The sequence below is a fragment of the Brachyhypopomus gauderio genome, unplaced genomic scaffold, assembly GCF_052324685.1.
Source record: "Brachyhypopomus gauderio isolate BG-103 unplaced genomic scaffold, BGAUD_0.2 sc34, whole genome shotgun sequence".
NCBI lineage: Eukaryota > Metazoa > Chordata > Actinopteri > Gymnotiformes > Hypopomidae > Brachyhypopomus > Brachyhypopomus gauderio.
Genome location: NW_027506866.1, coordinates 3653208 through 3667250, shown reverse-complemented (window position 1 = coordinate 3667250; position 14043 = coordinate 3653208). Strand labels below are relative to the sequence as shown.

The 14043-nt window shown below is 47.2% G+C and overlaps 1 protein-coding gene across 24 annotated transcripts in view; it reads right to left on the bottom strand.

Annotated features, from left to right (window-relative positions):
• scrib (scribble planar cell polarity protein) overlaps window positions 1-14043 on the bottom strand; it is a 119568-nt gene that overhangs the window by 27977 nt on the left and 77548 nt on the right. For 12 of the 24 annotated variants that reach the window (XM_076984794.1, XM_076984797.1, XM_076984783.1 and 9 more), the window contains 19 exons: window positions 12162-12407; window positions 11691-11801; window positions 11408-11584; window positions 11187-11303; window positions 10662-10850; window positions 10436-10555; window positions 10306-10362; window positions 9783-9839; window positions 9479-9559; window positions 6808-7212; window positions 5906-5977; window positions 5627-5686; window positions 5087-5134; window positions 4849-4971; window positions 4164-4274; window positions 3760-3810; window positions 3179-3322; window positions 629-791; window positions 252-462 (listed from right to left, as the gene is read on the bottom strand). In XM_076984794.1, coding sequence (XP_076840909.1) covers window positions 252-462; window positions 629-791; window positions 3179-3322; window positions 3760-3810; window positions 4164-4274; window positions 4849-4971; window positions 5087-5134; window positions 5627-5686; window positions 5906-5977; window positions 6808-7212; window positions 9479-9559; window positions 9783-9839; window positions 10306-10362; window positions 10436-10555; window positions 10662-10850; window positions 11187-11303; window positions 11408-11584; window positions 11691-11801; window positions 12162-12407 — 2543 coding nt within the window. The remainder of the gene's footprint in view (window positions 1-251; window positions 463-628; window positions 792-3178; window positions 3323-3759; window positions 3811-4163; window positions 4275-4848; window positions 4972-5086; window positions 5135-5626; window positions 5687-5905; window positions 5978-6807; window positions 7213-9478; window positions 9560-9782; window positions 9840-10305; window positions 10363-10435; window positions 10556-10661; window positions 10851-11186; window positions 11304-11407; window positions 11585-11690; window positions 11802-12161; window positions 12408-14043) is intronic. The other 12 variants (XM_076984800.1, XM_076984801.1, XM_076984802.1 and 9 more) reach the window with 10 other exon arrangements.

Here is a 14043-nt window from a genome sequence, read left to right as displayed (position 1 = left end):
ATTACAGCTGAGCACCAGCTAGCAATCAAGTCCAAACTAAATCAATAACTTATTTATTCCACTGATGAGTCTAGAGTTTGGAAGCATCAAATCCAACAGCCCAAGTGTCTATGGTGTGTCTATGGTGTGCCCAAGTGTCCAAGTGTTAAAATATTGTTTCAAATTTGTACATAACATCCTTTTCAAGACATATAGAAATATAGCAACATAAGTAGGACATATGTAATAAGATAAGGAGGGGAGTGCCCTACCCTGAGCTGCCACAGTAACTGGGAGGTGTGGCACACTGCCTGGGTGGAGTAGAAGAGTGGCGGCCAATGGACTCCACGCTGTATTCCACCCCATCTAGGATCACCTTTCCCTGAGCTTTCATTGCTGCCACCTGTTTTGCCAAATCTTCCTCTTCATCATCCTCATCCTCATCCAGCAAGTACTCCCGTGCTTTTTGCTCAATTCGCTTTGCTATGGTCATCGGAACAGATGGTTCACAAATCACAGCCATGTTTGTGTTGACAGAACTTTTAAATGTAGCTAATAATTTTACTGATTTGTGAGCATACGTGAAAGATCCTGAGGAGATGTCTGGACAAAAGATGAAGCAACACAGCAATACGAGACAAAAACAAACCTTCTTCCTCCTTCATTTTCTTCAGGTCATCCTCACCCACGAGCGAGATGCGAGGTCTGGGTTTGTTGTCTGGTGTTTGCTGCTTCACATCAATCTCAAAGTACTTCTGTCTGTCCCGAAATGAGCGCTGCTCTGGACTGCCTCTGCCACACGACGTGGGTGTCTGGGGGGGACAAGTCCAGCAGGGCTCAACATCTACACCCTAACCTTAACCCACAGGGTCCAAATTAGACAGAACTGGGCAGAATTCGGCTCCATAGTCTGACACTGTTTATCAAACCAGATCCAACATTGCTTCTGTTCATTTGGTTCTACAATGTGTGAAGATTTACCGTTCAAAGCACACAAACACACAACCACACAAACACACAACCGCACAAACACACAACCGCACAAACACACAACCGCACAAACACACAAACACACAACCACACAACCACACAACCACACAACCGCACAAACACACAAACGCACAAACACACACACAAACACACAACCACACAAACACACAACCGCACAAACACACAACCGCACAAACACACAAACACACAACCGCACAAACGCACAAACACACACAAACACACAACCACACAAACACACAACCGCACAAACACACAACCGCACAAACACACAAACGCACAAACACACACACAAACACACAACCGCACAAACACACAACCGCACAAACACACAACCGCACAAACACACAACCGCACAAACACACAACCGCACAAACACACAACCGCACAAACACACAAACGCACAAACACACACACAAACGCACAAACACACACACAAACGCACAACCGCACAAACGCACAACCGCACAAACACACAACCGCACAAACACACAACCGCACAAACACACAACCGCACAACCGCACAAACACACAACCGCACAAACACACACAAACACACAACCGCACAAACACACACAAACACACAACTGCACAACACACACAACCGCACAAAAACACACAAACACACACACACACACAACCGCACAAACACACACACACACACACAACCGCACAAACACACACAAACGCACAACCGCACAAACACACAACCGCACAAACACACACACACACACACACACAACCGCACACACACACACACAACCGCACACACACACACACACAACCGCACACACACACACAACACCGCACACACACACACACACACAACACACACAACCGCGCACACACACAACCGCGCACACACACAACACACACAAACACACAACCGCACAAATGCACAACCACACAAACACACACACAACCGCACAAACACACACAAACACACACAAACACACACAACCGCACAACCACACAACCACACACACAAACACACACACAACCGCACAAACACACACAAACACACACAAACACACAACCGCACAAACACACAACCGCACAAACACACAACCGCACAAACACACAAATATGGGTCCATGAAGAAACATCAACATTTGAAGACAAATTGAAGTCAAACAGCACACAAGACAAATTGATCCATGCAAAATTCCAGAAATCTTTACACTAGGGATGCACCGATTCCGATATTAATATCTGTATCGGTCCAGATATTGGAAAAGATCGGGTATCAGTGACAATGTGACCGATCCATAAAAACAGATCTATTCAGTCTAATTCTATGCTTGTAATGCTTTTCGGAATTAGTTCAACCTTAAATATCCACTCTGTCCTGGAACAGTGAACTTGGACAGTTAACTGACGAGCGAAACACGAAGCACACAGAGGAGAGGTGAATCACTCACTCGTACTCGCGCTGGTGGTATTACACTTAGTCCGTTTATTTGCTGGTTAACCAAAATAAACCTGGGCTCCAGCACTACTTGACTGTTCATACATGAACTGGTGAGTTGTCCAAAGCTCATTGCTCATTATTTCATCTCCTTATTTATTTTAAATTATATTTAGAATTCTTGAACCATTTCAAAGGTTTCTTGCAGTTTATTTTTTTCATGTTTGACCAAAGTTGTGAACCTATTGTTTTTGTCAGTTTCAGGTTCTTTGGTATTATTTATTTTACATTCAATGTTATATTCAAAATTGCCCTGACTGAACAAATGCAAGTTGTGTTGTTTTTACATGTTTTATGTGTGTTTAAGTGTGCTGTACTGGGGCAGAGTTTTCAATAAACTTGTAATTCAGTATGTCTGTGTTTAAAAAAAAGTTTTAAGTCGATTCAGCACTGTGTTACTCTATCGGATCGGTATCGGAAGTGAAGAACGTGAATCGGTGCATCCCTACTTTACACATCCCCCCTGTGCAAGCAGCACCAAGATTCCACTTCTGCCACTGTTCAAACAAAAAATAAAAATAAAAAGGAAAGAGAGAGAGAGAGAGAAAAAATGAATCAGAGACTGATTAATCAAGTCTGCCCAGTCAACTAAAGGCTCCACAGCTGCATTGATGGAGGCTTTGAATGCAAACGAGGCTGCGGCCCACCACCATTGAAGCAAACGCACCCTGCCACCAGGTTAAGGCTGGGAGGGCCGGCAGAGGCCTGTCTGGGGCCGGGTACCTTCAGCTCCAGAGAAGGCCGAGACAGGTGTGGCACAGCTGCCAGACTCCTGTACTCACGGCGATCCGATGAGAGGGAGGGGGGAGGGGGGAGGGGGCCCTTGGGTTCCCCCTCCTCTACAAACACCTCGTTACTCAGCTCAGGCTGAAAGGGCCATTATAGATGCTTGGTCAGTGCGTGGCAGTTGAGTGCAGCAGACACAGAGGATGACGACACTGACTCACACCTAGGGTTACTATCTGTCATCCTGATCATGGGGTAATATGGACACCATTAAAAAAAAAACACTTATTAATACACTTTCATTATTTTATTTTTAATTACCAAGTATGCTGCTAGCTAGTTACACAGCCTTCATAAGTCTAGTTATTACCATCAGCTTTCATCTACCCCACGTGTTGCACTAATGCTCAGTGATGTTTCTAGCTCAAGCCGCATAAAACTGTTCAGTAAAGAGTAACAAATTCTGCACGAATAACCTGGTGAAGATCACAGGTCAACAGAGAAGTGGCGGACAACAGACAGGCAGCATACTGTCAGGTGAAAGAGCATTACTAGAAGGCTACGAATGTTTGTGATACCTCTGGTGATAGCTGTAGGGTGTGCATGTTGCTCCTCTGGCCATATAGATCCTAACAAAACAAAACCAAGCCAGAAGGGAGAGAAGCAGTAGATGAGGACACTGAAGTTCTAGTGAACATTTCAGAAGACACAACTACAAAACAGTTAGAGCAGGCATGGAAATGAGGAGGCTGAAACCATTCCTGCTTCGTTTGTTAGAATCGCAACACACCATCAAATGCTCACACAGCACGAACAGATAACAATGCTAATGGCTGCGGGACGTGACTCCACCATGCGGGTGACTCATGCAGGACGCCTGCCCCCAGGGGACGGGCTGGCGGAGGATGGGCGTCTGACAGGAGGATGGCGAGCAGGGAGCGGATGCCAGGGACCTCACAGCCTGCAGCAGCACCTGCCCTACCTGTGGCGGCTCCAGCACGGTCACGGAGTGGGGCACGGCGGCAAAGGCCTTGTAGGCTTGCTTGATATTGACGGGGAACTGGTGGTAGGTGTCGGGGGAGGGGTGACGAGACTGCAGGGTGGTGGTGACGGGGTAGAGAGGAGGGACAGGGATGGGAAAGACAGTGAGAGTCAGGACTGCAAAGGTGTAGACGTTGAGGAAGGCACAGCTACAAAGCTTGAGGTGGACCTGCTGTGCACGGTTGGAGGTAAGAGAAGTAGAGCAAGGGCGGGGGGGGTTGGGGGGGGGGGGGGGGTAACAGGGAACGAGCGCTCCACAAACAACACAGGAAGGGGTTCAAACCCTAACGGGTAGAATATGGGTTCAGTGTCAAGTGAAGACATGATAAAACAGACATACAAGTCTTCATTTACAGTGTGAGATCCACACATCTAATGACTATACTTCTGAATTGAGATTGTCTTTTGTGTGCTTTAATTTGCACTTTGGAGATATCTCAGTAATTGGTTCTAGTTAATAAAAGAGACATTTGAAGACTTAACAGGCACATCTCAAACCATGCAGTAGAACCAGGAGATATGACATTATGTATCTAGTTGCATGTGCATGATGTAGCTAATTTTGCACCTAAGGGGGCAGCAGCAGCATGAGGGGAATGTGCTCTATATGGGGTGAGGGACCTTACAGTGTTCTGGGAGTTGACGGGGGACGGGCCATGCTGGAAGGGATTAGGGCTGCTGTGTCCGTCCTGGCTGGTGGGCGACGCTGTCCTCACCCGGGAGATGGGCTGGATGGCACCAGGCTTGGTCTGGAGAGGACAGAACCAGAGCTGAACCAACCACAGCTAGACTCCCATTTCCCAATCTACAGGAAATGTACCGCGGACCGCAGACTTCTCACACTGTGCTTCATGGGACACTCACGGCTGAATGGTCCTTGGCAGGCGGATGGGAAGTGAAATGAACGCTTGCCTGGAATAAAGCAAAAGTAAGCGTGGGATGAAACTGGAACATATGAAACTTGATCTGAAATCTTGCTCTGCTCTCCAATGCCAAGCAACGCTTCGTTCTAAACCACATGCCGACATCAGGCAGGCACCCTCGACATTAGAACACTAGGGGAAAAGCCACAGAAATGAGCAGCAGCCGTCAGTGAGGACCCAAGCTGGGAAAGCCCAGCAAGAAGTTCCAAAATCACAATGTCTGCCCACAGCCTTCAGTTACTAAAATCCACCTAAAACCCTCTCAGACCCTTTTGGCACAGGTTGACTCGGCGGTCATCACGTGAAACGGAAGGACACACAGAGCGAAGCGTGTGAAGCCTCCTGTTCCTGTGAGGGATCTACGAATTCATTAGGCATTGTTACATTTTAATCACCAAAGTGCTCTTGCATGCCTGCAGGCCTCATGGGAAATAGCAGAGGAAGCCGCAAGTAGCAGTTCGTGCGTGAAAAGACCACTTACGAATCGTGTCTCCCTGCCACATGCCAGAGGGGCTGAGGTGGGGGGCTGATGAAGGGGTGGCTAGGACAGGAGGTGAACACAAATGGGTACAATATCCAAATAATTCCCTCCCTATGAAATGAACTCATGGGCAGGTGCTGACAGTGAATTATAAGTATAAATGAACGCTCGCCATTATTCATCACTTAGGGGTGGGGGATGTTGACATCAATGCTTGTGTGGAAAATGTGGGGACATGTTTAGAAGGCGCGTGTGCTTCAGGGAGGGGGTGCGACTCACAGGTAGAGAACTGGGAGAGTAAAGGGCTTCTCGGACAGGGCTGTCGATCCTCTGGGCATCACCGGATGGAGCCTGCAGGGGGCAAAACAGAAAAACACGATGAGGTAACAGAATTACAGGTGACCTGTGTTGATTCTCATCAGTTCATACTCACACAAAACTTAAGGGTAAATTAATTTTATATTATATATATATATATATATATATATATATATATATATATATATATATATGGGAGAGTAATCAATGTAATCTGAAAATTGAGAAAGCTTACAAAAGAAAACAAAGGAATAACTTTATGTAAAGCAATATAGTTTTATGGCCATGTAATTAGGAATTGTGAATTTAAGCTCACTAAATCTGTTCGTATTAAAGATTACTGAAAGTAGCATTTGAGTAATCTGTCCACTGTCAGAACCCTTGTTTAATAATTCAGCACACTCCAAATTCAATAGTTTTTTCCCACTTAATGCAAATAATCACAGGCAAGATAGTTATTTTTAATTTCATTTATGAATTTGTAAATGAATCAATCATAATCATAGACTTTCTAAAAGCTTGCGGGCTTTTTAAATGTCAGTAAAGGAGGCTCTGGCATTTCGCTTGATGCCAAAACACCACGCAAAACAAAATAAATTAAATTAAAGAAAATTTAAAGAAAATAGGGGGAAAAAAACAAAACAGCATCATGCTCAAACTCAGATCAGTGTCAAGAGTGATTTTAGTTCTTGCTGGGCACCATAAATCACAAATAACAGTTTAAAAAATAATTAACTCCTAAAAATATTATTTTCTTTTTGTTATTTACGCGTGACTGGAGGAATCACATTCACCGACATGCCATGCTGGTCCAGTAAAGCACACTCAGCCTAAGCCACACTCGGCCACACAAGGCTGCTTGCCTTGTTGAACAACCAGGGCTGCAGCTGCCCCTGCCGCCCATAACCTGTGGGTGGGCCTGAAAGGACACGCTCCTCAGGAGGGCGGCCCTTGCTCTTGCGATTGGCTACCAGGAAAGGATTTTCACTGAAACTGATTGGCTGAGAGTCCACGAGGCACTCCTCCTCTTCCGGCGTTTCTTGAGCAACCGTGGGTTCCAGAACTGGATTGTGCATGGTAGCTGGTTTCTGTTTGAGAGCCGGCAAGCTTGTGATTGGGTGGGTGAGTGGGGGTGAGGCGGGGCAACGGGAGTCTAGATGGTACAGGGTAGAATGAGCTTTCTCAAAGCACATCACATCTACAGAGACAGACTCTTTGGCTTGAAGAGCAGCCTCCATGGAACAGGAATCAGCAGAGATGGGAGAGAGCTAAAGGGTAACAGGCATAGAAAGACAGAGAGAGAGAGAGAGAGAGATAGAAAGAGAGAGAGAGAGAGAGAGAGAGGGAAACAAAACAGGCAGGGATGAGACTGAACAAAAGAGGATGAAAAAGAAAAGATTTATAGGTGAAAATAAGGTGAAAAAGGATAAAAGACTAAATCAAAAGTTATGGACAAGAAACAAAATACACACACAACATGTGGGGCCTATTCTACAGTGACCCAGCTAAAGAAATCAGTGTTAGAGCTTCAGATTAAGATTAAGATTAAGAGCTATATATGGCTATGCCATCATACTGAAATATCTTGCACACTATGCTGACCAAATTCAACAGAGCATGTTACTGTAAAGATGTCACCAACGTAACCACCGATTATTTAAATGCACACCAAACCGTATGCGCCATGGTTCACTTAATCCTCCAGTGTAGCGGAGGTCCAGCTCAGAGGCTCCTGAGCTTGACATTCCTCTGGAGGCTACATGCGAGACTTCTAAATCCAGCCAGGGCCCTAGCAAAGTACTGAAAATAGCTGCCCTGATAACACTGGTTCTGGAACAGCTTGTGAGAATGAGGTCACCCAAAGAGAATGAAGCCCAAGACCTTAGACCTGAGCCTTCACACAGCGGCTCCTCCTGCACTCTCTCTCAGACGCCATATCTGAAGATGGCTGGCTAACAAACACGGGGAGGTTGGGAGGGTAAAGCACTCAATAATAAAATTGCTCACCGGAGCCCTTTGGACATTGAGTTTCTGACTCATTGGTACAAAACTCTTCAAACCCATAACATAAAACCTGACATGTCGGTGCCTCACTGCCCAAGGACTAACACATTTTCTTGAACAAACTGCTGTCACAAGTCGCTTATACAGTCCTGTGCTGACAGGTGTAGACCTGAGCACAGTCGACCCCTGTGCAGTGAAGGGTGTAGATGACTGTGGTCAACGTGATTGTGTTTCTACAGCTTCACCCCCTTCAATGATCTGCACGCATAGCTTTGCAAACAGCTGTGCGTCCCATGTAAGCTAAACGCTCCCAGAACAGACAGGCAGAGTCAACGAGCACACTCACTCCACACGGGGAGCACGTGTTCAACACTGCTTCCTGCAATGATTCCATCAGAAAACACTAGTCCTAATTCCCAACCAGGCTCAAAACCAACAATGTTACCCTGTTTCACGCTTTAAAGAACCTCAGATGAGTCAAACATACAAATTCCATTGTTCCTTATTTGCCTTAAACCTACATTCAGCCAGAATCTAAGAACAATAGGCAAAAGAAGTGACTACATCTTCAAATCTGAATCATATTCAGATTAAATCAATCAGAAAAAACAGGTAAACAGCCTTAAATCAACCTGACAACCAAAATCCAAATAAGCAACTGGTAAATACTCAACTACACTACTCAAACTAAATATTTTAACACCAAAAAAGACAGCATAACAATATACCAATTAAAAAACAAAAAAGACAGAAAATTAAGGAATGACAAAGGAAAAAAGCACAGGCACTCACTGTAGAGATAGCAGGGTCAGAGAGTTCAGGTAGCTGGGCCTTCAAAGTGCACGGAAAAGATTCAACTTGATCACAGCAACTGTCCTTGCTGAAGGCACCACCCTCCCATGACTACTGTGACCAATCAGTCAGTGGCATGCTTTTTTAAAAATAACCAGAGTCCTTGTCAGCTGTTACACCGTCCCCCTCAAATACCCCCGCCCAGTTCCTGAGCATAAGGAGCCACAGTTATGAGGAGTTGCCATTTTGTTAGGGGTAAGTCTGCGTTGACCTGTACAGGAATGTTGCGGAATCTCTGCCAGCAATTGCCAGTCAGGATCTGAGGAAGACTTTGTTACTGTCATGGCTACCTGCTTTACTGGGGAACGTAAGGTAGTTAGGGTTAGGATTTACAAAAAATAGGCTCCTCCCCCTTCTTTTTAGGACAAGGTGAAACATGGAAAGGGTTATCGCTCACAATATTCACCATTCGGTGTGATAAATACATTAGTAGGAGTGGGTTCACTGAACAGAGCCTGAACAATGGAGTGAAACTAACACAGTTAGTTAATTAATCCATTAATCCAGCTTAATCCATTACATATTGTGAAGTTAACAGAATATATAATGGAGCATAAATCCTACAGCAAATGGAATGTAGCATACATCATACAGCCAAGGGTGGCAATCTCTTTACAGCTGAAACATGTGAACTGTTTGGGGCCAATTTAGCACAGGGCCGGCAGGCCTGACACTCACCCTGTTGACTTTTTGCAGGCTAGTTGTGGGAAGGGCTGCCAGTGTCTTGTAGTCCAGTTTCAGAGGTCCAGTGCTCAAGTTCTGCAAGGTTTCAAGGTTTAATATTAGGTCAGATTTCATTTCCAAGGTACACAATAAACCAGGGTTCAAATGTCTGTAAAATGCTCTGGTAGTAAAGCTCTTCAGGAATGTCTCTAAAGATCAGACATTTTGAGCAGGAAGTGGTGCTGTTTGCTGAAACGCAGCTCACTGCCGCCCTCTGTAGGCAGGATCTGTCCTAGCAGCAGGTGGCATGACAGCTCACCTCAGTCTCCTCTTCCAGCATGCGAGTAGCTTCCTCACGCTCCAAACGCATACGCTCCTTCACCGAGGGGGCGGGAGGGGCGGGGGGGTGGTGGAGGGACGGGGGGGTGAGTGAGGGGCGGGAGCGTGTTACCAGTCACACACATGAAAGGTGGTATACCACAAATGGATGGGTGATGTACACAGACACGTCCATGTGTGGGTCATGACGGGGTTGGGGATGAGCACCGCAAGCAGAATACAAACGCCATGAAAACGATGAATGTCCATGACGACAGACGTTATGAAACGGAGTAAAATGAAAAATCAAGACGAGGAAGTGTGCAGAGTGAGACCCACATTCATTCAGGGAGACATGTAGGGGAGGGAGCATAAAGAGAAGAGAAAATGATAGAGAATCCACATATATTAACAAAAGCCATAAAGGAAGCTTGTGAAGGACGGAATTTGGAAAAATTGCTGTTGCCCTGATGGCGTCCTGTAATAATAAACCCATGGAGAATCCTACATCTGTGTTCACTCACCACTTTCTCCATCTCCTCCAGCTCCCACTGAGATGTCTCTCTCACCATCTCAACCTCCTTCAGAAGAAAACAGCAACAGGTTTCATTCAAATGTCTGCCATCTCCTGAAGAACGCACTGGGGCCACTCACCTTCTGCATGACGTCCATCTCCTCTGGGCTCAGGTCTCTGTCTATTGAGGAGATGCTCTCTATGCTGTTCTTCCTCACAATCCCCGCTGCAAATGGGTTGGCAATTACACCCGGCGAAGCCTAGACGTGCAGAGGGCACAGGTTTGAATGCCGTCTGCACTCTGGTAGTAGGTCCATTTCTTGTGACCTCTAGTTCTAGAGAGACAGGAGCCCTCACGACATTTACCTCCGTGCCTGGTATGTTTCTTGGGTCGAAGCCATCGCACACCAGCATGAATAAAGTATCTCCAGTGGCTCGCAGGACCCGAACAGCCTCCGTGTGGGTCATGCCAAGGAGACTGTGGTTGCCCACCTCCAGGATACGCAGGCCCACCTTCAGGCGGCCGTCCCGCGCCGCCGCGCCACTCGAGCTCACCTAGACGATGGCAGACAAAACCAGGGAGTAGCAGAACACCCACAGACTCAAACAAGACCATGTAGGCATCATTGGTGCCAATCGCAACCCTTTCAGAACACCCACAGACTCAAACAAGACCATGTAGGCATCATTGGTGCCAATCGCAACCCTTTCAGAACACCCAAACTCGAGTGTTAATAGTGTCAATAAAATTTCCCTTAAGAGGAAATTTGCCACACGTTATCAAGTGAGTTACATGCCAAATCAAGATGCTTCCCTCTAAAGATCAGTATAAGATTTGCCTCATCTTCTGAAAGACATCCAGGTGTCCAGTGCTGGGAGCAGAGCTGCTACCTTTGAGATGAAGATGCCCTCGTCTGTGGGGTCCAGGGGGTTTCCAGCGTGTCCTCTGGCTCCTCCCCTCACACTAATGCCCAGCTTCTCCCCTGGCTGCTTGTCAATGATGATTTCCTAAACATGACAAGGTCCGTATTCATTTACTAACTGCATTGCCCAGAACACCTCAGAAATGCATGTGCTGTCCTGGTATGCAGTGTGAGGGGGCGTGGCTGTACCTGCATGCCAGGTGGTGAGGGGTCTCTGCGCACAAGCATGCGGATTTCTTGTTTGTTGGAGAGCAGGGCTTTGACGGCCTCTTGGTGTGTGGCGTGCCGCAGGTCAATGGAGTTCACCTCCAGGATGCGATCGCCCACACGAAGCCCACTCTGACATGCCAAGCCATGGGGGACGACCTGTTCATATGGGCATGGAGCGAGGCAGAGGAGCAAGGGGTCAGGGCTCTAGGTGTAGCACAAACGTTGTAGGTCGGCTGGTTAAACTCAGCGTAAGACAATTTACCTTTGAAATGAACACTCCCGGCTCACTGATGCCAAATGGGTGGCTGGCGTGGTCACTACCCCCTACAATGCTCAGACCCAGTGGACCCCCAGTTTTGACCAGTGTCACTTCCTGTGAAGGCAAGATGATTTCACAGGAACATGTCAGAAACTCATATGTAGTAATACACAAAAAATATTTCAAGCTAACTAATCAATTTGATATAAATTCTGAGAGAGATGAGAGATGCTACTCATTGGAATTTGTAAAGAATTAAACTTGTGATCCAAGTTAACTCTAATCACATGGAACACTATCTTTGTAAATAATACAGCTTGGCAGAAACACAAAAAGCAGGAGTAACAAGTAATCTGACCTAGTTCCAAATTTTACAACCTGAAAACACTTACAAATCCACCAGCTGAGCTACTCACTAAAATTAGTGAGAAACACCAGATGTGTGACGTCTTTCTGAACATTGGTGCTCCTCACCTCTATAGGGTACTCGTCCTCCATGGGGCAGCTGATATGGTTGGCCACGCGCTCGTCTCCGGCCTCCTCTTGCTCGGGGGAGTCGGAGGGCTCCGGGGGAGGGGGAGAGTGTGGGCGGGCGCGGGACGAGGAGCCGGCCGTGCCCGTCTGGTCTCGCTCCACCAGCAGGGTGATGGTGGGGGAGGTGCCTGTAAGCAGCGCTACTGCCTGGTCATGTCTGGCTTCTGTCATGTCTACGCCATTGATCTAGAGTAACAGTCACACAACCAGAGGAGGGGGGAGGAGTCAGGAAGAACCGGGAACCGCCCCCGGGTGGAGGCAGCTCGACTTGGGCGATGTAGAAAGCTGCTCCAACTTCAAGAGCACATGGGCCGAGACAAGGCTGGAGAGTGTGATGTAGTGTACAAACTCCTAAAGGGGGTGAGATGCATGAGAGGGCCCACTCAGGATCACGGCACCAGCCGCGAGACTCGGGCCCCTCTGTGCACTCCATTTGGGGCGTTGTTAGCGCTGCAGTTTTAAGAACTGGTGTTTGATTGACAGACATGCATGCAGCTCTAAAGAGGTTTGGCAGAGCAGCAGGTTGGTCTGCTGAAGGGTGAGGAGAGAAGAGGGAACGTGTAAGAGTAGTGCGAGAAGTTCCAGCGTGCAGAGAACGGCGGAAGAGTCCCAACGCTTTACCCAGTCCGCTCACACACTGTAAACCTGATTACATCTAAGACTTCGCTACAACTAGCCTACGTCATGTTTATCTTCAATATCTGCATGGTTAATGCAGTCATGCTATTCAGCCACTGAAATTATGGGTTACAAATGCTTAAATTTTTTTTGCCTTTGTCAATTTAAAGCACAAAAGAGTCATCACTCTTTAGAAGACTTTGCTTTAAATATGCATAGGCAATGAGGGGCTTAAAGGACACAAATGTGGGACGTATCTGAACTGCACGTGTACCAGATGAAACTTGAATTCCGTTTGGCTTGTGAATATGCACGCAGGGTTTGGCAATGAGAAATCCTGACAGGCCTTTACAGTAATGACAACACAGACCAGCTCTGACCATCCAGTATCGGTGCTTACCACTGGCTCTTCAGCAGTAGCTGATGCTACGGTAACCGGATAACCAGTCACCTGTAGACTGTGCTCTCACAAGATCTAGCCCACACCACACCCACCACCACACCCACCACCAAGCAGGCCAGCAGTGCATTAGTGTATCTGCATGCAAGGTCAGGGCAAGAAAGAGCAAGAACTGGAAAGGGACAGAACATTTGGAAGAGGAAAGAAAGGTAAAGAGGTCAAGATGAAACCCACAGTCATTACTGCACAACCCCTTTCTGAAACATAAAATAAGAAATCGAACGCTACACATAACAGACACAACACACTCACAACTACGTTTCTCCACATAACAGACACAACACACTCACAACTACATGACTCCACATAACAGACTCACAACTACGTGACTCCACGCCCTTATTTGTAAGCACAAGTCGGGTCAGAGCAGCATGTGGCAGGTTTAGGGTCAAGGGCCCAGCAGTCAGCTGGGAACACCAGAGAGAGCTCAGTGATCCGCACTGGCCGTCTCCCACACACGGCCTTCTCACTCACAAACACGGCCGTCTCACACACCCACACACACGGCCGTCTCACACACACACACACACACACGGCCGTCTCACACACACACACGGCCGTCTCACACACACACACACGGCCGTCTCACACACACACACACGGCCGTCTCACACACACACGCGCGCACACGGCCGTCTTTCACACACACACGCGCGCACACGCGCGCGCACACACACACACGGCCGTCTCACACACCCACACACACGGCCGTCTCACACACACACACACACACGGCCGTCTCAC